General features: G+C 43.5%; 3 protein-coding genes and 1 long non-coding RNA gene across 7 annotated transcripts; 3 read left to right on the top strand and 1 right to left on the bottom strand.

Moving 5' to 3' along the window:
* Nucleotides 1-121: 121 nt before the first annotated feature.
* On the top strand, nucleotides 122-4,505 carry dync2li1 (dynein, cytoplasmic 2, light intermediate chain 1). 2 transcript variants are annotated; one of them, XM_062401126.1, is made up of 13 exons: nucleotides 122-250; nucleotides 356-479; nucleotides 572-606; nucleotides 885-954; nucleotides 1,219-1,307; nucleotides 1,401-1,599; nucleotides 1,726-1,794; nucleotides 1,970-2,047; nucleotides 2,187-2,266; nucleotides 2,566-2,636; nucleotides 2,777-2,877; nucleotides 3,037-3,129; nucleotides 4,265-4,505. In XM_062401126.1, the coding sequence occupies exons 1-13, from the start codon at nucleotides 237-239 to the stop codon at nucleotides 4,325-4,327; spliced, it is 1,086 nt and encodes a 361-aa protein (XP_062257110.1). In that variant the 5' UTR covers nucleotides 122-236; the 3' UTR covers nucleotides 4,328-4,505. The 2 variants fall into 2 exon arrangements, 1 of the variants encoding a protein (XP_062257110.1); XR_009923935.1 differs by lacking the exon at nucleotides 4,265-4,505 and having other exon boundaries at nucleotides 2,566-2,658.
* Nucleotides 4,496-13,618, bottom strand: abcg5 (ATP-binding cassette, sub-family G (WHITE), member 5). The gene is made up of 14 exons (XM_062401125.1): nucleotides 13,268-13,618; nucleotides 12,814-12,935; nucleotides 12,409-12,545; nucleotides 11,239-11,337; nucleotides 10,870-11,002; nucleotides 9,873-10,012; nucleotides 9,366-9,495; nucleotides 9,004-9,217; nucleotides 8,505-8,710; nucleotides 6,409-6,547; nucleotides 6,255-6,328; nucleotides 6,001-6,112; nucleotides 5,756-5,868; nucleotides 4,496-5,226 (listed from the first exon to the last, which is right to left on the bottom strand). Exons 1-14 carry the CDS (start codon nucleotides 13,435-13,437, stop codon nucleotides 5,042-5,044), a joined length of 1,974 nt encoding a protein of 657 aa, XP_062257109.1. The 5' UTR covers nucleotides 13,438-13,618; the 3' UTR covers nucleotides 4,496-5,041.
* Nucleotides 12,256-13,391, top strand: LOC133966278 (uncharacterized). Of its 2 annotated transcripts, XR_009923937.1 has the most exons (4): nucleotides 12,256-12,305; nucleotides 12,415-12,574; nucleotides 12,802-12,906; nucleotides 13,261-13,391. It is a non-coding gene; the product is annotated as an uncharacterized LOC133966278 (long non-coding RNA). The 2 variants fall into 2 exon arrangements; XR_009923936.1 differs by lacking the exon at nucleotides 12,256-12,305 and having other exon boundaries at nucleotides 12,312-12,574; nucleotides 12,802-12,902; nucleotides 13,261-13,375.
* A 7-nt stretch (nucleotides 13,619-13,625) lies between the features above and the next one.
* Nucleotides 13,626-21,339, top strand: abcg8 (ATP-binding cassette, sub-family G (WHITE), member 8). Of its 2 annotated transcripts, none has more exons than XM_062401122.1 (13): nucleotides 13,626-14,096; nucleotides 15,327-15,431; nucleotides 15,565-15,712; nucleotides 16,336-16,574; nucleotides 16,771-16,903; nucleotides 17,415-17,684; nucleotides 17,899-18,058; nucleotides 18,357-18,449; nucleotides 18,669-18,868; nucleotides 19,143-19,219; nucleotides 19,701-19,968; nucleotides 20,080-20,207; nucleotides 20,459-21,339. In XM_062401122.1, exons 1-13 carry the CDS (start codon nucleotides 14,046-14,048, stop codon nucleotides 20,594-20,596), a joined length of 2,010 nt encoding a protein of 669 aa, XP_062257106.1. In that variant the 5' UTR covers nucleotides 13,626-14,045; the 3' UTR covers nucleotides 20,597-21,339. The 2 variants fall into 2 exon arrangements, with proteins under 2 accessions (XP_062257106.1, XP_062257108.1); XM_062401124.1 differs by having other exon boundaries at nucleotides 13,636-14,096; nucleotides 15,330-15,431.
* Nucleotides 21,340-21,572: the final 233 nt, after the last annotated feature.

The raw sequence follows: 21,572 nt of genomic DNA, 5'->3' as shown, positions 1-21,572 counted from the left end.
TTGAATAAATCAACTGAGCACAGTATGGAGGGAACTCTAATAACTTCAAATGCATGTTTTGTCAATAAAAGGTGATTATCTCAAAGAAAGCACTTCATTTCCCACAATGCCCGTCGAGCATGAAAATGTAATACGTAATCAAAGTGCGCCGTTACTGTGGAAACGCTTGTGACGGCTCCCCATGATGACGCCGCTGCGCTAGTTCTTCAACGTTTGGAAGGAAAACATCGAATTCGATGCCAAAAATAAGGTAAACAACAACTCTACGCGGTCGCCTCCATGTTTGTTTGTAACTTTCTCTCAGACATTGTGAGTCTTTCGAACGGAGGCTTCAGTTTTCTCCCGTGTTCCTCAGCTCGGACACGCTGTGGGAGCAGGCGGCGGCCGAGGTCCGGCTCCGGGAGAGCGGAGCCGGGGAGGAGGCCGGAGGAGAGACGCTCACCGAGAGGAGCGTGTTCCTGATTGGGAGCAAGTCGGGGGTGAGTCTCCCTTCATCGTCCCCGGACCACAAACCTTTTTGTCTTTAACTACCTAAGTTACTGGTGGTAACCTCACCTGTGCTTCGTTTCAGGGGAAAACGTCCATTCTCCTCCGGTGTCTGGACAGGTGAGTACACGTGTGGTACAGATAAACAACCCTCATCTTAAATCTAAAAAATCTGCCGTCACTTTAAAACCTCCATGAAGACTTGTGTCAAAGAGACAGATCCCCCAGGACAGAATCAATCAGTCCAGTAAAAGTCTCTGCTTAATAGCTCTCAATCAGTTTCAACCACGTCTTACTATCCTCCTCTGAGAAAGGAGATGATGACACACAACACAAAGTCTGTGGATAGATTGAGCTGTTGACTTCCAATATGTGTGTCGATGTTTTAAAATCACCAGGGACGAACCATCCAAGCCGACCCTGGCCCTGGAATACACCTTCGGCCGACGGGCTCGAGGACACAGCACGGTAAGGAGGTGTAGTCAGTTCTGGAAGGATTGGTCTAGACTATTAAAAAGAGATAAATACACACAATTGACTGTTTATTGGCAACTCCCAGTACTCCCAGCACACTTACCACAATGCACCAAGCTCACTGTAAGCTGGTGATAACTGTCACAATTGGTTTTCCATCAGTAAATACCCCCACCTATTTATAGTCAATGGTGTGTGTACAGTTGACCATAACTTGTAATGAGTTGAAATCACAGCGTGGTGTTTTTCCTCCTTCAGCCCAAAGACATATCTCACCTGTGGGAGCTGGGAGGAGGGACCTCTCTGTCAGACCTGGTCCAGATCCCCATCACTCCTGCCAGCTTCAGGTATGTCTGTCACACACATTCCTGACGTCACACCGTTTGTATATATTCTAGATATTATGTATAATTTTCATAGCTCTTTTTTTTTTTATCCAGCTCTTTCTCTGTCATCCTCGTTCTGGACCTGTCCAAACCCAACTCCCTGTGGGGAACCATGGAGAAGCTGCTGCAGGCCGCCCAAGCTCAGCTGGAGAAAGCCTACTCGCAGGCGCAACAAGCAGAGAAGACCAAAGCTGGGTCCAAACACCAGTCGTCTGTCCACCCAGCAACACGTGTCTTACCTAAAGATTATCCTGTATGACCCAGACTCATTAAACTTTCAATTTTTTTACATCCCACTGTCAAGGAGGTTGTCCTGGCTAACATGTCAATGTGTTCCCTATTCTCTCTTCCCCGTTTTCACTGTTAACTCGGATCCCAGGACAGAGAGTTGATCAGCCCCTTTCCTGTTCCACTACTCATCATTGGCAGCAAGTATGACCTCTTTCAGGTAAAACATTTCAAACCTAATAGATTCTTTCCCAACTCAACTTCTTTCTTAACTCATGAACACAGCTTTACCAGGTGCAGAAGATGGTGAAGTTTGGTAGTTAATGGTCACAGTTGGACAGGTGTAAACTGAGGCTGCTGCCGGTTGTAATTTAATTTTTGTTTTGTTTTTGCAGGAGTTTGACTCTGAGAAGAGGAAAGTGGTCAGTAAGACGCTGCGTTTCGTTGCCCACTACTACGCTGCCTCGCTAATTGTGAGTTTAGAAATGTTCCATCCTGTTTGATTGTTTACTCTTGCAATTGAATCCTTCCATTCAATCGACTGCTGTTGCTCCACTTTTCACTTTTTTACTCATTTTCTTTCTGTTGCTGTTCTGATATGTTTTTCATCAGTTCACCAGCATCAAGTTAGAAAGCCTCATGTCAAAGACCAAGAGCTTCTTCTCCCACCTGGCGTTCGGCGTGGACAGAGGGTGAGGAGCATTTCACATCATTGGGTTAACACTAGTATTGATTATTAAGAGGGGCCACTGCCAAGTTACTTTATGCTGTCAATAATACTTGGTGGAATTCCCTTTTGCATTTTAAATTTATACTTAAGCAGGGCTATGAACAATTATATAGCATTTGTTCATTTCATTATTATTAACGGTTTATACATTAGTTTCAACCTAGGTAAACATTTCAAACAAATTACATAGAATTTTTATCTGAACATGTTATCTAGTATTTTTGTTATTGTTGTTTTTCTTCCTTTTTAAAATGTGACCAGGAAAACTGTGTGTTCTGACTCCAATAAGCCTCTCGTCATCCCAGAGGGGTCTGACTCCTTCAGTCAAATAGGTGAGACCAGCACGATCCAGTGGTAAGAGGCAGTAATGCTCCCAAGTTTTGCTGTATTGACGGACAAACCCCTGCCTGGACATTTGTTGACTTGACCAGGGCTGAATTGATTTGTTCATTCAATTATTATGTTCATTTAGGCAGTCCTCCTGCTGCTGCTGATGTGGATATAACTTCGCTGCACGCCAAAAACCCAAAGGATCTCTGGAACAAAGTCTACGAGCGAGTTTTCCCCCAAGAGGTAGCTCAGTCACTGGGGACACTTTGTTTTTCAAAGTCCAACTGAAGAACATGAACACCCTCATACAGAAGAGCCATACAACTTTGTGTCACTTATTATGAATATACTGATTTATTTGCACAGTCATATTTAAATCTGTCCATCTAACCGTCTCATCAGAGTACCGGTGAACAGAGGGAACTAAAGGATCCAGCCAAAGACCCACAGTACAGCGTCCCTCAGATTGATGCCATGAGAGCCCAGAAAGACCAGGTATAACACCTCCACCAATCATGTTCCCCCTTAGTATTACTTTAAATCCCAGTGAATCACGACAGAATGTGCTCTTGCAATTTGTGTTGTGAGTAATCATTATTCATTAATAAGTCCTGTTTACTTCTCTGTGGTGTGAAGTGACCTTTGACCTACCTGTCAACAAGTATTAATTATTAATGATATCAATTATACAGATATGAAAAAAAAACTAAAGGAAGAAATGAAGAAGAGTTACATCTATAACATGGGGCCACATTTTGATGTGGGGCTGAACATGGGGCTGATTAAGTGGTTGGATTTAATAAAAATGGAGCCAGAGTAACATTTCAGCCAGAAAGCAAGGAGACTATAATTAGTATATTTGTTATCCTGTATTTATATATTTGTACTGTGATATTCTATCCCTGCTGTTCACTGTGTTAATAAGGTTTTCCACTGTTTTAAACTGTCTCTTCTCCACATCTGTCTTAAACTATGTTCTAAAGTAATCTTCTGTCCGACATTAGCCTGTAAGGAGTAGTGTTCCTGCAGCGGCATCATTAACAGCCTGTGATATCTTCTGAGGTGATAAAGTCAGAGATAAGTTGTGATCCTGTTGGCCTGTGCTGGAGAACACTCTGGCACTTGAACGACAGTAACCTGCTCAAGTCACAAACACAGATCGTACATCGTTATCAGGGACTCTGGATCATCCTGCTCTTCCATTGGACGTTACATCGGATGATTGTTCCGAGGGTCCAGTCAGAGAAATGGAGTAAAGGTTTATTCCATCTCAGTGGAAAGAGTAAAGTAAACAGAGATGCATGTAAGGACAGATGGTGGACAGATATCTGTTATATAAACTAATCACAGTCTTACTTTTTAACCTTTAAGACTTGACCAACTAGCGGTAATATCAAAATAGCCCATGTGACCTATGGATCGTGATAAAGCCTCAATCGTTCGATTTAATATCAGGAGTCCTGCAAGTGTTCCCCTAAATGTACACAGTACCTTAAATCTGCAGATATACGTGTTAACTATTATACTATATATAAGTATAAGTGTGATATCATATGAGTTTTTAAGGCATCTCAGTGTTTTTAGCACTTTTAAAAAGGATTCTCTCATTCTGTCGGCACCTGTCTTTCAGGAGTTGGATCAGTATAAGAGAAATGCAGCCAAGTCGTGGAAGGGATTGGAACTGGAGTCCTGAGAGATCATCAGCTTCTTGGTCACACACATACAACACATGTACATTTTGTTTTCATTATTTATTTCTAGGGTGTCAGTTGTAGGTACAACTTGTGCACATCTACTTTTTCTTTAAACGTTACAAATTTAGAGTTTACTGATGATAAAATGTGTTTTGTAAAATAAACTATTTTACATTATTGCTGTAGCTTTTATTTTTCTATTAATAAAACATAATAATCACAATATATGAACAAAGTAATACAAGCGATACACGAGCAACATTTTGACATTGTGTGAATATTCCTCTGATACAAAGCAGACTGTTGTTCAATTTTGAATTATACTGGTGATATATATAATATTAAAAGACTTTGTTAACTTTTATATTAAAACAATAATTTAACAACAGTGCAAATATTGATTGTTACATTAAGAAACTGCTTCTTTGAACTATGCAGAGCAGCAGATTCAAACTGGGACTTGTTGTTTTAAGGCACTTGTTGGTATTGGGACCTGTCAGGTGGTTTAATGCCATAATTTCTCATAAGAATACAAAGTACACATATACAAACTATACATTCTTTACAACTTAAAGGTTATATTTCTTGAATGTTAAAGGATTAAGTGCAAATGCAGAGGATGTGTTTGTAAGTCAACATGATCTTACTGTAAATATTGTGCTTTAAATCTGTTGTTGGATCATCTGAACCAAACTAGGTCGGTGTCTGTGGTTCTAGTGACGTATAAGCTTGTCTCTGATCTTGAAGCTGATCATCCCGAGCAGCAGGAGGGCAGGGAGGAAGGAGTAGAGCAGAACAAAATCCAATGTGTATCTGGACAGAGCACCCGGATAGCCCTCATCGATGATCTGACTTCCGTGTGTGACCAGACAGGCTCCTGGCAATGGGTTGGAAACATCTGCAACACAACACGTCACAAAGCCAATGAGTCTCCCTCGGTGTGTCCTGCCAAGTGTCCTTGAACTATGAACCCACTCAAGAAAACCAATCCTAATAAGAGCATCAGATAAAATCTCAAACTGATAAGTAGAAATCGGTGCCTGACAATATTTAATCTTTTCTTTCTTACAGTCAGCTTCCAGGTCATTAGTTTCATCTAGTAATATAAATCGCTCAAATAGCTTTCAATAGTGCAAAAGAAGAGTGTGTTCTCTTGAGGCAATGATGGCAGGTAAAAACATTTTAACAAATGGAATGTCAATCACTTTGTGGCCTTAAATAAATAGCGGCCATATTTAAAATCACGTAACAGTCAAAATTGGAAAAGTGTTTATAAACATATGAAAGTAAAACTTGTGCTGGAACACAGTGTTTGACACATTGATAGAAGTTAATCAAGTAAAAATTACTATGATTTTCGACCTCATTTCGTTCTGATGGCAGGTGGACAAACAGGAGGAACCCAGGGTTATAAAAAAACAACGTACTGCATGTGAAGTCGAGTCCGTCGAACTCGGTGACTATGAGCAGCTCACAGCTGTACTTCTGGAAGGTCACGTAGCTGAGCCACTGGAAGACCTCCGGCATCTGCTTGGTGCTTCTGTGGAATGGAGGAGGAAAGGAAGGCGTGTTACTGGTGCTACTGGACACCACAGTGCCATTATTTACAGTGAAGACCTGACAAGGAAGTTACTTCAAGCTAATGAATAAATTAAGAATATTTGTGTCTCACCTCAGGAAGCCGGATCCCACACAGATCCCTGCGATATTGAGCAGAGCCACACCAGTGTTGACCATGTTCGGGTCTTGGACCACTCCCAGTAACACCACAGTCAGCAGCTCACCTGCAGTACAGAGACATAGTCACAGCCAGAAACAGTGGAAATATGACATTAAACAAATTAAAGTGTTAAAGGATAAGCACTTGTTATTTTCATATTTGAAAATCGCTGTAATGCTTATGAGGTCTTATCTGTATCAGCTCACCTATAATATGTGGGACGAGGACCACAGCAGTGAAGCACAGGAACCGTATGGTGTCGGGGTGCATCCCCACCGTCCTGAGAGGAATCCAGGCAGAGAGTTAGAACACGAGTTAATGCTCAGGGAGGTTGATGCACAGAACACACTTTGTACCGACCAGTAGAGGAAGGAGGTGAAGATGACGACACTCAGGATGCTGAGGGGCAGGATGTGGAAGATGTAGGCCAGGAACATTTGCCATTTACTGTAGAGACCATCCTGACTCTCCTGATCACTGATGGCTCTCAGCGCCGGGACTGCGGAGGACAAACGGAGAGGAGACAGAATGAGAAATGGAAGATTTAGTGAAGCGATAAAAGCAAATGAAGCTCTGAAGTGATGCCGATAAACAACTGTTCGAAATTTAGGCTAAAATCTTTATCCTATTCAAAATTGGGCTTTTGTTTGGGTTATAAAAATAAGAGAAAGGTACACGTGAGTTAATAGTGTATTAGGTGGACTAGAAACATTTTCATTATTCCATTCAGGGTTTAAATTTCATACTTAAAACCCAGAAAGATCTATTTAGTAAAATAAAAATCCCTTCTCTACAACAGAATCACTGATGAAGCAATCTGATCCGTCTTTATCTTGTGAACTCATCCTGTCAAAGTTCCAGATTGTCTGGTGTTCTCGGTTTTTATCCAGACATCTTGGTCAAAGCGTCTCTGTGTCCTATCAGCTGTTGTCCATGAGAGTCAAGGTCACCATGATAGCCCCGTTCATTACCTCTGGCTGTTTGGGTGCTTATGGACTGCTTTTTAATTACCTTTTAAATTCCAATGTGACTCCTGCTGAGCCCAGTCTCTTATCACATCTCTTATCCTCAGTATCTGTAACAGCTAGAGCCCTAAAGCGGAGATTTGAGACTCAGCTGTTAACTGAGAAATACATTGAAGAGATAATCAACTCTCACAGAGACAATAAATATATAACTGTCCATATCATCTTTTAAATTACAGTGGATAGTGTGTACAAGGAATATGATGAAACAGCTCCTATAGATATAATATTAATAATAATTATTTTCTATTTACACTGCTTTAACCCCATTTTCAATAGGAAACTGACACTGAGATTAGAAAATTAGTTTTTTTCTGTGTAAACACTATCGCAAGATCAGAGCTAAACCTCACAGAACTTTAGAATAATTATTTGTCAAATCCCCCAAATCACATTGTGATAACAAGCTTGGGTTCAGTTTGTTTTGTCCCTTTGTGCCTCTAACATGCGAGTGTGAGTGTTTGTCTTGGTTCAGGGTTACTACAACTCACAGCAGCTATAAATACAGTGAGAGACACAGAAACAAGCACACATAGATAATACAGTAGTGTATAGGTTCTATAGGTCTGTGGGTAAAAAGGCACTCGGGTTCATTGAGCTTTAAATGGAGTAAAGGTCACGCTCCCTTTGGAACTCCACATGTCAAACGACTGGGTAAAGCCAGCAGGAACCAAACCTTTTTTTGTGAAAATCATTTAGAAACGGAGGCTCCTCTGTTGGAAAACTTATATTTCTGCTGACAGTTGTTCTAATCTATAAAACTCCTAAAGATTAACTCACAACCTTTAGCTTGATCTGTTAATCTGACCCAGCAGCCACTCTCAAAGTAAATGGAATCTCTTCTGAGTCCTTCACCGAGCGGAATCCAACCTACACTACACACAATTTTTTTGCTGAAGGGAAGAAAAAATACTGCAGGCATCAGAGTGTTTCACCTCCTGAACGAGAGATAAGTGAGCTTACACTGCCGAGATAAAAACGCTTCAAACATGCTGTTTAATGTAGATAGTGCATCGCTTCTACTAAGGTAATAGAGCACCCCCACTTCAGAACGTCCCTGAAGTCATCATGTCCACCTCCTGTAGATATTTACTGGGCGATGTTATCAGACACACGCTGTTTCATGGACTCTAATGGGAACATTACACAACTGCTGAAATGATGGAGCTCACTACATGGCTATGTTTTTTTCCTTTTGTCTAATATTAAAGTGAATGTTGTATCAATGTACGCTGAAAACAGAACGACAACAATAAATGGAAGGAAACATTTTGAAATGATTTAACTAGAGTGGGACCCAGTGGAGAGCAAACCTCCACAAAGGCCCAACAGGCCCCTTATTAAACCACATTTAAATGAACTAGATCCAGATTTACATCATAAATAATCATGCCTGTACCCCCCAGGTATGGATGTGTGGGAGTAACTCACAGAGTGCCACGGCGTTCAGCATGCCAGTGTAGGGCGAGGCACCGATGCTCTGGTAGATGATGCCGATGCGGTCCTGCACCGCTCCCTTGGCGACGTCCAGGTCCAGGTGCATCACGAAGAACGCCACGAAGAGGCCGTAGATCAGGTTCTGGGACAGACGCATCAGGACGCCCATCCGGTCTCGGGAGAGGTTTCTTGTGGTCCGCCTGCACACAGAACACACGCAAAGAATAAACACACAGAAACACAAGAATACACATTTAATGAAATGAAAGGAAGATAATGTTTTGTTGACATTAATTGGCCTTATTAACTTGAGCTACCTAAAGCCCTGCAAAAGTTGAGATCTAGTTATATTTGATTTTTGAAAAGCAGAGATAGAACTCAATGATGTAAATCAAATCAATTCTGTAGTTTAATTAAAAGGGTCGTACCATTTATTCTGTTTACGGATAATGTCCTCATACACTTTGGTATTGATGACCTGCTCGGCACTGACCTGAGCAGAACCTCCAGTTTGGCTGCACCGTTGGGCGACTCTTTGCTCTTGAAGGGGATGACTGGTTTCTCTACCCGTTGCAGGCTCTGCTCTATTTTTCCCAGCATGCTTTGGTAGATGGCCGACCTCTGGTAGGACGACGTGATCTCGTGCATGCGACTGAACGTGGCCGCCTCCCTCTCACTGCTGCGCGTGTCCACGGAGGTGAAGTCCACTGTTTCACATCACAGCAGTTTGGACACTTTAATGAACGTGCTCCACAGGCTTCATTCTTTCAGATACTGTAATGATGTACCGTTCATATTCTGCATTTCTTTGTGTTTAAAGGAACAAAATTATCCAGGGGTTGAACTACACTGTACCGTAGATGTCAAAGGGGTTGCAGTAGTCTGGACACTCGTATCCACATTGACTGAAGAAGTCCACCATCTCTCCTGGCTGCCCACAGAACACCAGCTCTCCACGACTCATTATAGCGATCCTGCTGAACACCTGGGGGACATATGCACACAGTAACACAAACACACACACACACACACACACACACAGACACACAGACACACACATAACAAGGTGAGATCTGATGCTTATTATACAATCTGTGTCAGACCAATAAGTAGACAAATTACTTTTCTTTCATTAATATTTCCCTAGAAATAGATTTCGTAATGAAGAACTCCAAAAACTGGTTCACTGTACATGTGGAATTGTGGGTATTGACTCATAAGAAATAAGTGAGTCTATCATTTTTAAAGAAGTTTAAGTCTCTCCCTCTCTCTCTCTCTCTCTCTCTCTCCCTCTCCCTCTCTCCCTCTCTCTCTCTCTCTCTCTCTCTCTCTCTCTCTCTCCGGTTCATCCCTCTAACTCACCCTGAAGAGCTCGGAGCGTGGTTGGTGGATGGTTACAATGACGATGCGGTTCCTCCGGGCCAGCTGGGCCAGGAGCACCACAATCTGATTGGCTGTCATGCTGTCCAGGCCAGTGGTCGGCTCATCCAATAGGATCACCCCTGCAACGACATCACACCCAATGACACCATCAGCCCCCCCGACCACGTTGAAACATCGAGAACAAGAGAAAGACACAACAGTAACTTTTTCCTTCTTTTAAGTTTGGAACTTTTTAAATGTACTTTTTATTAAGTGGCACATGAAGGAATCTCAGCGGGGCCGACTCAACTTATGAAGATAAGTGACTTCTTTTTTTTTTCTAGTTAATTACTCTAATTAGGACAATTAAAAGATTGCCTCTTTGCTTTATGGAAGCAGAGTGGAATTAGCAGATGCTTTAATTGTGAGATTAATTCATTTCCTGGTTGATTGGAGAGGCAGCGAATGGGAACTCCTCATTACTCTGTGTGTGACTGTGTGTGTGTGTGTGTGTCCATGGCTATTCTAATCCTGAATGAGGACTGAGACCCTTCAACCTCCCTCGAGGATTGTAGCCCTGATAAACTACACCTGGGATAAGCGCACACACACAAAGAGGTGAGTCTCTGCTCATTCCCTTTCTGGAATGATAACCCAGCCTTTCATTACTGTTCTCCATCTCTCCCTTCATCCCCTTCTGTGTCCTTTCCCTATTCCACTCTTTCTTGGATCCCTTTGTTTTTCACACGAGTGAACTTCCAAGGACCGGAGTTGAACTTTCTCCTCCTGACTCTTCCAAGAGTCTTTGTATTAGATATATTCACCTACTGTCTTTAACATTATCTCTCTGATATCGTGTGCTCGGGGCTCTTTTTGAATAATCATCGTCCCATATGTTTGAAAGCTCAACTCAGCTCTAATGCATCGGTGTATCGTTTCAGTATCTCCTCGTTTAAGTTTCTCCTGAGGCGTATCCCAGTCACAGAGGTATACTCACTTGGGTCCTGAAGTAGCTGGCTGGCGATAGAGACCCTCCTCCTCTCCCCCCCAGAGATCCCTGGGAAAATACGACCTCCTATAACACTGTGGGCCACGTGACTCAGACTCAGCTCGGCCATCGCGGCGGAAACCTGCACAGAAGAAAGAGGTCAAAGGGTCAGAGATGAGATAGGTAGATCTTCTACCTTCTTCAAATATTTCCACCTGAGTCAGATCTTCTCTTATTAGTGATATAACAATAAAAATGTGTTGTTCTCCACACCCAGGCCTTTCTTCTCCTTTGTGTCCTCGCCTCGGCCCGAGCGAGAAGACAAGTCTAGAAGAAGAAAACTCACAAAGCAGAAAGAAGACGGTCTCTAAAACTCACCTTTTTCTTGATCGCCCCGGCCGAGTGCTTCCGCAGAGCGAGCTGGGCCGTGTACGTCAGCGTCTCCTCCACTGTCAGATAACTCAACAAATTATCACTCTGACGGAGACAAAGAGAGAAGGGGAGAGGACAAGATGGTGAGGATGAGGCAGACCAAGATATCACATGGTTCTTTCATCCTACTAGAAGATAAGATGGAAGGATTTATTTTGTAGCTATTTGGGTAAACCTTCCTCCATTTTTACAGAGAGGAGACCTCCCTCTCACCAGTGTGTTCACCAGTAATCAAACTACAGTATATCTTGAAACCTACTGGTGTGACTGGCATGAAATTTGTGTGGTGCTTCACTTTTCTAATTCTGATTCCATAGCCTTAGCATCAATATCCTCAAATCTCAGCAGCATCTTTGCACATTCATTGTATTTTCATATATGCAAAAGACCGACTATACCTTTGCACGAGACACGTGCAACACACACACAAACACACACACATTGCTTCAACCCTCTGAACCGCCTGCCTGCCTCAATTAACACACGGCACCTCCCAGTCCCACTTCTCCTTAGTCTCTCTTCTGAATGACTTTAATATCAGCAGCTCATATCACCTCCTCATCTTCAGCTTAGCGAGGGGAGTTAATGACGAGGCTTAGAGAGCCGGGGAGGCAGAGGGGGGGGTGGGGGGGGGGGGGTTATCAGCGAGAGGAGAGAGATGATTTGAAAGGAAGCGAGGCCAGCTTTACACCAGTGTTTTTAATTCGGGCTGTGGATACACTTGAGCACCTCTCATTGAGAGATTAAGTGTATGAGGAGGCTATCGAGGGTTTTAAGTTAATTTTACACAGAGGCTGGGGGGGGGGGGATTTGAGGAGTTTGTGCAAAATGTTGTTTTCAAATGGTGGTCAGTCGAACCACAGGCAACTTAAACACATACAAGCAGGTCTGCATGAGGCCACTCACACGTGACACTGTCGGGTAAAGTCTAACCTGATGTCAGTGTGTGGTCAGAACTCGAGGGCAAAGTGAAATGTGCATGTGTTTGGATGGGATCAGCTGCTCCTGTCAGGGTTGGTGTTGTCAAGCCCAGTTTGAAGCATTGAGAAAACCTCACAAACAGTGTATTTTGTGTGTGATCTGCACGACATGTTTGTGTGTTTGTGTGTGTGTTACCTGCAGCACGTAGGAGAAACAGTCCGGATACTCTTCCCTCTTCAGTTTCCGGCCGTTAATGAAGATCTCACCCAGCAGAGTCGCTCGGTGTCCGATCCTCCCCGAGATGGCGTCTAACAACGTGGTCTTTCCCGAGCCTTTACAACACAAACACACACACAAATAAGTACGTATGTGCACACAGTCATTTGTTTTAGATTTGTATTCACACTGTTTGGGTTCTCTTTCAATTGTGTAGACTGGACACATGAGCAAACATTTATCTTCTCTTGGATTCAGTGTCTAATACATCAACAACTCTTTTATCAGAAAATGCAATATCACAATTGAACCACTGTTAATATATCAATTGGATTTTTACTAATTAAATGTCTGTTTAAACTTTGGACTGAGTGGAGGGTGGACCTGAGTTTCCCAGTATGCCCATGATCTGCCCGCTGTCTACGTGGAAGGAGACATCGTTTAGGATCTGACGAGTCCATCGCTTCCTGTAGGTAGGTAAGTCCCACCATGGACCCACACGCTCACTACAACACACACACACACACACACACACACACACACACACACACACACACACACACACACACACACACACAAGGGCATGAGCAACATTTTTCACAGAACTGCATCAATCCCCACTCAAACTGATCACCACACATCTATATATAAATATAAATCGTCAGTATAAACACTCAGTAATGTGTTTTATCTTCTCCTACACTCTCGAGGCAAAGAGATGCATGTGTCCATTTATTCTCAGGAGCCACAGGAACAAACCACACAACAGTTAAACTAAACTCGACCCGAGCATTCTGTGTGACCCTCTCTTCTTCTTGTGTGTTTGTGCAGCAGTTACCTGACTGTGTAGGAGATGTTCCTGACGCTCAGGCTGCAGGAGGGCTCCGACCGCTCCTCTCCACTGTCCCTCCACACACTCCTCTTCTCCTCCGACACATAACTGAAGGATTCTTTAACTTGGCTCCTGTCCTCTGGCTCCTCCGCCTGCACCGAGTCTATGTTGTTCATGTCTCTTGCCCGTCGGTCGCAAACCACATCCACACGACAGTTCTATCAAGTCCGTCTCAGATCAGTGTTTTCATATCCACTAGGAAACAGCTTGCAGAGCTCTAAACTGGAGTTGTCTTACAGTCCGAGCCTTTTCTATCCCTGCCTTCATTCCCTGTTCGGAGCAGAAGTGCGAGAGCCGTGGTGTCTCTGCTGGAACCATAAACACACAGTGAACGTTTCGTTATCTCAGGGAACTTTGATCTGCCGTTGTATAAAGAAGAGAAAAAACACAAGCAGAGTTTACTGACTGGATGTCAGTCTCTCCTCGGTCCTCGAATCGTGCACAGCGACCGGGAGAGCTCCGGCTGACGGGACCGATCCGACGGGCCACTGACATGGCACGGATTCTGAAACTTTGAGCCAAAAGGCTTTTGAGCTGAGACACAAGGAGACCTTCAGTTTGACTGGAGTCAGACTACCAAACAGGGAGAAGACACAGTGAAAGGAAGGGAGGAAAGAAAAAACCCTAAAGAGAATCTCCGTGGGGAAAAGAGAGGGTTCTGTCAGAAGAGGGAAAAGGGTCGACTTTGACCTCTTGACCCGACAGACCAGCAACTTGCATCATTATGGACACGGACATAGACATGGGCCTCGACCACAGAAAAGACTCCTCACAGGTCAGTTCATTACCTGGGTTTACACACACATCAGGATAAAAACATGTTTTTCTTTTTTATTGTCTGAAAGATATTAGTTTTAAGCTCCTCAGCTAATTTTCTTGAGTTGTTTCTTTCTAACCTGACCAGCTTCGCTCTCTGCTGCAGAACCACTGAATTCATCAATTGAAACCTTGTGTGGCTAAATCTGATCATTATTATTATTATTATTATTATTATTATTATTATTATTATAATGAAGGTCTGATTGTCAAAGATTCCAGTTGGATTGGGATAATTTTTGAAAGTCGTACGATGGTTTAAGTCATATAACTGAACTTAGTTTAGAGGAAGAGTTTGTTTAAGGTGTTATATGCGACTAAACTATTTCCTTTCAAAATGATAAATACTAAAGTAATTTACATTTTATCTAGAAACTATTTCATGCATTTCTATGTGAATGAGTTTGAACACTTTTCATTATGAATACTTTTCGGTACTTAAGTAAGTTAATTTGACAAATTTAAATCTTATTTAAAATTGATGCATATTAAAAACTTAACCCCTAAAAACCTTGTTCCAAATTGTTTATTCTGCAGGTGGAATATGATACTTTAAACTTTCTCCCTGCATTGCAAATCCTTGTTTAGTATTTTTTCATCATCTATTTTTGTTAATCATAATTTTCTTTGGTTCAGTGGTTAACTATGAAACCGACTTAGATCTGTGTTTTTTTTTGCACTTGATAAATATGGTGTTCATAGGTTCTACTCTCCTCTCTATGTTACGTCTTATAACAGCTGGTTAAAATATCTGGTGGAATAAATTGAATGTCTGAAATCATCCAGTAGATATAAAGTATGTGCAGCAGATTTGTGTCAATATGTGCTCACTTTGAATTAAACGTTTATACTATTTATCTACTATTTATCTAAATTGGAGAAATTACATAACATTAAATAATTGTGCACACAAACATGATTAAGCAAGCTCACATGCTCGAGCACGCACACGGGGATCATTAAATAAATGAGTCATTGTCAAATAAACTTTTCTGATAAAGTTCAAATTCAAGATGGTCTGATACTGCAGCACTGCAAAGGTTGATTGTGGTGCCACTTACACAAATCTGTGGTTTTCTAGTGTCTGGTTGCACAGACTCACTAAAGCACTGATACAGATACAGTTAAAAGTTCCAAATCAGTGAGTCCTGACTGTATGAAAGTCATTGAGCTGTTTTCTCCTCGTCAGCAGCATCCAGACACCGAGTTGTTCTCCTCTGAGGAAGACAGCAGTCTGTACTTCACCTACAGTGGGGGGTGCAATGAGCTGGAGGTCAACGACCTGCACTGTGAGGTAACTGACGGCGTCCGGCTCTGCCCTCGTCTGCAGATTCCTCTGGCTTCCAACTGTTTGAACATCTTTACATGTGCATGTCGGGGCTGCATCATACCCACGTGTAGACTGTGTGTGTTCATTGTGTTCCCAGGTGGACACTGCGGCTCAGATCCCCTGGTACGAGAGGTTGTCAGAGTTCAAGCTGCCATGGGAGATGAAAGGAAACAAGCAGACGGCCATCAACAAACTCAGCCTGAGAGTCCGCAGCGGTCAGATGCTGGCCATCATCGGCAGCTCAGGTGAACCACGCACAACACAACACAACACACACAGCTTGAAACACTGCTGTTTCTAATCATGCCAACACATGTAATGGCCTCCTTGGATTATATTATAATGTCAGCATGAAGTCATGTGGTCAAAGAAGAACTCAGATTTGTGAGTTAAGCAAAATAACCAATATCACATTTGCAAAACGACCACAATTCATCTGTAGATAAATCTGCGGAGCCGAGGGATGACTCTTAGAATAGGAACAAAAGATAAATTCTGTTCTGCTGAATTAATAACCAACTTACTGTCATTTACAATCGTATCATATGTTATTTATAAGAAACTAGGAAACCACCAAATGCACCTTGTGGAGTAATGGAGATCGTTTCTCAATGGATACAGTAGCACACAATGTAAAATACCAGTAAAGTATAACTACCTTAAAATAACTAATATTAATTAAAATATAGTTAAAATATTGAAAATACAAAGATAAATAACACAGATGACAGAGAAACCAAAAGAGAGTGGAGGTCTTTCATGGGCTGACGTTCACTAACTGAGAAAACAAGGGTTATAACATTTCCATAGTGACTCTAGTTCTGTTTGTAGTGAGAACTGCTTCATGTGACTCACCCTCTCCTCTCAGGCTGTGGTAAAACGTCTCTGCTGGACATCATCACGTGTCGGGACGAGGGCAGCACCACCATGTCCGGCCAGATCCTGATCAACGGGAAGCCCAACACGCCGCAGCTGGTGAAGAAGAGCATCGCTCACGTCCGCCAAGACGACCGGCTTCTCCCTCACCTCACCGTCCGCGAGACTCTCGCCTTCGTGGCCAAGCTGAGGCTCCCCACCCACTACACCCAGGCCCAGAGGGACCAGAGGGTAAAACTAGACTCAACACAGACACTATGTACATACAGGATGAGAAAGTAGACAGCTTGATGGTGAGATCAATTCTCAAAAGACGAATTTAACGGATGCATATAAGCTTTGTTTGGACCTGGTGTGATGTTTGTGTCTATTTCTGTTTCCTCACGTTGTTGTAAGATCAAAATCAAAACCCTGTTTCCTGCCACAGGTGGACGATGTCATCGCCGAGCTGCGGCTGCGACAGTGTGCTCACACCCGGGTGGGAAACGACTACGTGAGGGGGGTGTCCGGAGGAGAGAGGAGGAGGGTCAGCATCGCTGTCCAGCTTCTCTGGAACCCAGGTGAGAGGAATCTGCTATCTCTTCATATTCAGGTTGAATCCCTCCATCTGACTGGCTTCTCTCTGAGAAGTGAGACGTCTATACTGGAAATGGGCCAGTAGCTCAATCACTAAAACCATCACAGTTATCAGGCAGATCAAGGTGGGGAGAGCTGGTCACTTATTCTCAGCTCAGTTACAAACATTTGTCTCTTGTATAAAAAGGAAATGGATGGTGTCCGTTAAGTTCAGCAATAACAGCAGCTCATCCTCTTTCTGTGTGTGATACTTACTGTGATGATTTTACCTTTTCTGATTTTCAACAATCCTAATGTAGAATAGTTTTAAATTGACTAAACTCTAGAAAGTCCAGTGAGACATCTACTGATTTCCATCACCTACTAAACTCTTTCCCCTCTATTGCACCTGTTTGGATAATTTGAATCACCACTGATCACAGAGAGTAGGACAGGAAGGAACCTGCAGTCAGAGTGTTGAGTCATTTTAATGCAATGTGTCTTTTTGCATTCCAGGTATTTTGATCCTGGACGAGCCCACGTCCGGCCTGGACAGCTTCACGGCTCACAACCTGGTGATCACGCTGTCCCGCCTGGCCCGAGGCAACCGCCTGGTCCTGCTGTCCGTCCACCAGCCTCGATCGGACATCTTCCAGCTCTTCGACCTCGTGGTCCTGCTTTCGTCGGGCTCGGCAGCTTACTGCGGCGCTGCTCGGGACATGGTGCCTTACTTCACCGCGCTGGGATACCCCTGCCCGCGGTACTGCAACCCCTCCGACTTCTATGGTCAGTGTGTGTGTGTGGAGAGCTGTCAAGATGATTGTGGTGATTGTATTTGAAGAACTTACAACGTTTTAGAGTTGTTATTACTCTCACACTCATTAACAACTCAGAGGAAGTCTCAGAAAGCTGATTTGTAACTCTTAAAACAAACATCAATTTGACCCAAATGTCCTCGTAAACCGCGTCATCTGATCAAGTCTCATTTTGCCGTGTCCAGTGGATCTGATCAGTATCGATCGGCGCAGTGCAGAGCGGGAGGCCGAGTGTCTGGAGCGAGCCAGACTCCTGTCTGAGCTCTTCATGGGAAAGGTCCGAGACACACACGACCACATGTGGAAACCTGCTGGGACCAACGAAGCACCAACACACACCGAAAGGTACCTGTGTGTGTGTGTCTGTGTGTGTGAGAGTGTGTGTGTCCAAGTTCTGCCTCCTTCCTCCTCTTATTTGCTTCACTTTACATTTGAGTTATTATTTTATGTATTGCTTCGTTATATATTTGTGTGTTTTATAGAATATAGCTCTGGGAAATGTTTTCACTATTTTTCTCACATTTCATAGACAGAAATAAATTGAATTCAGTTCAATTCAATTTAATTTGTCTACACAAATGACAACATACATTATCTCAAGGCCCTAACTCATCCGTTACTTTCTTTCCTGCGTCTCTTGCAGCCCTCAGACGGCAGAGGGAGAGGAAGTCATCACAATCTCCAAGCAGAGAAACAGACTGCCGGGCCGACTTCACCAGTTCACCATCCTCATCAGGTAACAACACACACACACACACACACACACACACACACACACACACACACACACACACACACACACACACACACACACACACACACACACACACACACACACACACACACACACACACACACACACACACACACACACACACACACACACAAAGTTGCATTATCGAGAAAGGAGAACATTTGTAAAACTGATCTCCACTCACTCCTCCACCCCCCCCAGGCGTCACATGTACAACGACTTCAGGGACCTGGTCACCTTACTGGTCCACGGCTTCGAGGCCCTGCTCATGTCCCTGCTGGTCGGTTGTCTGTACTACGGGGCAGGAGCCGAGCGTCTGTCCATCCAGGACACCGTGGGCCTCCTCTACATGATCGGAGCACTCACCCCCTTTGCTGTGGTGCTGGACGTCATAGCTAAATGTGAGTAATTAGAGCCGTGAGGGAGATAGACCGTCTTTGTTTTGCCCTTTGTCTGTTTCATCTGGGTTATTGATTAGTTATGAGGCTGTTGTAAACTCACAGTTACTGGTAGAGTCATCAGAACCTCACAGATTACACTTGGTTTACTGGGCTGTAATGGGACTTTGGTGTAATAAATGTATATTTGGAGCTAATAAGAGACTTTTAGGTAAAGTATTGAACGTACTTTGTGAAGTGTGACCTGAGCCTCATCAGACTGTGCTGCTGCCTGCAGGTCACACAGAGAGAGCCATGCTGTACCACGAGCTGGAGGACGGAATGTACTCAGTCACATCCTACTTCTTCGCCAAGGTAAACCACAGTGACACAGCTGCTGCTCCAGTAGGGGGCAGTCTTGCTCCACACGGGAGTCACACTACAGAAATGAACGTCACTGTAAAATGCCGCCACTTCATGGGAAATATTTGTCAGTGTAAAAACACACACAAACATACTTACATACTTACACAATGTACGTTTACCTTAAACCTAAATGTAATAGTGACCTGAATAATTGAATCCTAAAACCAAGTCTTAACCCTCAAACAGCCTTTAGAGCATGTGTCTATCCTGTAAAGTCTATTGGTCATACTGGTCCTCACAACCAGTACAAATACTGGCCCAACTCAGCTCTGTTCAAAGATTCTACCTTCAACCGTCACCAAGTGCTGCTCATGGAGACATGTTGGGTCTCTTAAGAGTATAAAGAGCAAAGAGTGACCTAGAAGACGATAGAACCCTGAGGACCCAAGTCCACCGGCCACGACCAACCCTTCTCTGTATTTGAATTCAGATCCTGGGGGAGTTACCAGAGCACTGTGTGTTCACACTGGTCTACGGGGTTCCCATCTACTGGCTGGCGGGGCTGAACGGGGCTCCGGACCGGTTCCTGCTCAGCTTCCTGCTGGTGTGGCTGATGGTGTACTGCAGCCGAGCCATGGCTCTGTTCGTGGCCGCCTCGCTGCCCACCCTGCAGACCTCGGCCTTCATGGGCAACGCCTTGTTCACCGTCTTCTACTTGACCGGCGGGTTTGTCATCAGCCTCGAGAACATGTGGCTTGGTGAGGAGACGGATTAATCGTCCCCGGGAGACGTGACACTGTGTGAGGACAGAGAACAGCTGGAGAAAAGAGAGCTGATGTTTGTACCTGTGCTTGTGTCTGACTCCTCAGTGGCTTCCTGGTTCTCTCACATCTCCTTCATGCGATGGGGTTTCGAGGGCATGCTGCAGGTGCAGTTCAGAGGGAACAAGTACCCGGTCGGCCTCGGGAACATCACGATCAACGTTGATGGAATACACGTGAGTTTGAAACACCAGAAACTAAATAAACAGAACCCTGAGTAGTAGAAGGAGTCATGGCATACTGGTTAGAAAATTGTTTTGTTGGAATTAGTAGTTTATTCAGAGTAGAGAACTATTTTAAAGATTTGAGTGTAAACTATGATTCATTTACAGCTAAACTGAATTGAGGCTGTGTATGTGAGACCCAGTGTTGTACCTCTGCCAGTTCTCCACACGGACAAACCAACACCATTCTGTTTGTCTTCCAGATGGTTGAGGCCATGAACATGAACCAGTACCCTCTGTACCTGTGCTACCTGGTCCTGCTGGTCGTCTGTCTGGTCTTCATGGGCCTCTACTATGTGTCCCTGAAGTTCATCAAGCAGAAGTCCAGTCAGGACTGGTGAACACACCTGGACGGGTTTCAGCAAATAGACCAAACATAATCTGGATTTTTTTTTTTTTGCAGTACTGAAAGGAAGTCATTTCTAGTTCGACTGGTTCGACGCTGAGTCTACTGAAATTTTTATTTAGAAGTTAAAGCTCAAATATATGTCAAATGTATTTTTTAATTGTTTTTACTCTTGACTTTAATTCCTCATGAGAAAATACTGCATTTTGAAATAGTAGAAAAACATTAAATATCCCATTGGCACATCAGCAGAATGTAAACTGTATAAAAAACATTGTCAACAAACATCAGGTGTTTGCAGTTCAAACAAGGGAACGATTGAGAAGCATCTGTCGCAGTACCGCTGTCTGCTGCTGGGTGGCAGCAGAGCACCGCAGTAACACCCCGGTTCAGGCTTGTTTCCCTCTCTATCGGAGTCGCCGCCACTTTGGCTGATTTCCATCTGCAGCTTGTGCTTGTTCCATTTTCAATCTTCTTTTTTCGACAGCTTTATCTTTTGTATATGTCAGGTTATTAAGCTTAACCATGCCTGTGCCAGTAGAGGAGGCACTGGAGAGAAGACCAGAGGAGATTTAGTAAGTCACACTTAGAACAAAGAAAAAGAAAAAGAGCTTGAGCTTGTTGTGTCCTCAGATATTGAAGTTTATGTAAACTGTGTTTTTTTTGCACTGGTGCAAAAGCCTGATAAATATTTCACTGACGTGGTTCAAGTCCAAATTAGTAAAGTATTAAATCAAATTGCTGCACTTGTGTTTATTTTTGTCCTTGTGCACTTTGTCGTCCTTTGGTACACAAGTCGTTCAAATACACAACGTGTTCTCCTTTGGCTGCTTCACAACAATTCACGTTCCCTGAGCCTGTTCTCCAGTCGCTAGTTTTACATGAAACTTGATCAATGTGTGAGATGCTGGTGGTGGAGATTTTCACAGTGAGGCAGAGGAGCGATGAAGGTGATGAAGGGTCAGAGGAGG

Source organism: Platichthys flesus, chromosome 12, assembly GCF_949316205.1.
Source record: "Platichthys flesus chromosome 12, fPlaFle2.1, whole genome shotgun sequence".
NCBI lineage: Eukaryota > Metazoa > Chordata > Actinopteri > Pleuronectiformes > Pleuronectidae > Platichthys > Platichthys flesus.
Note: the sequence above shows the minus strand (reverse complement) of the source record. Positions and strands in the feature narration are given on the sequence as shown.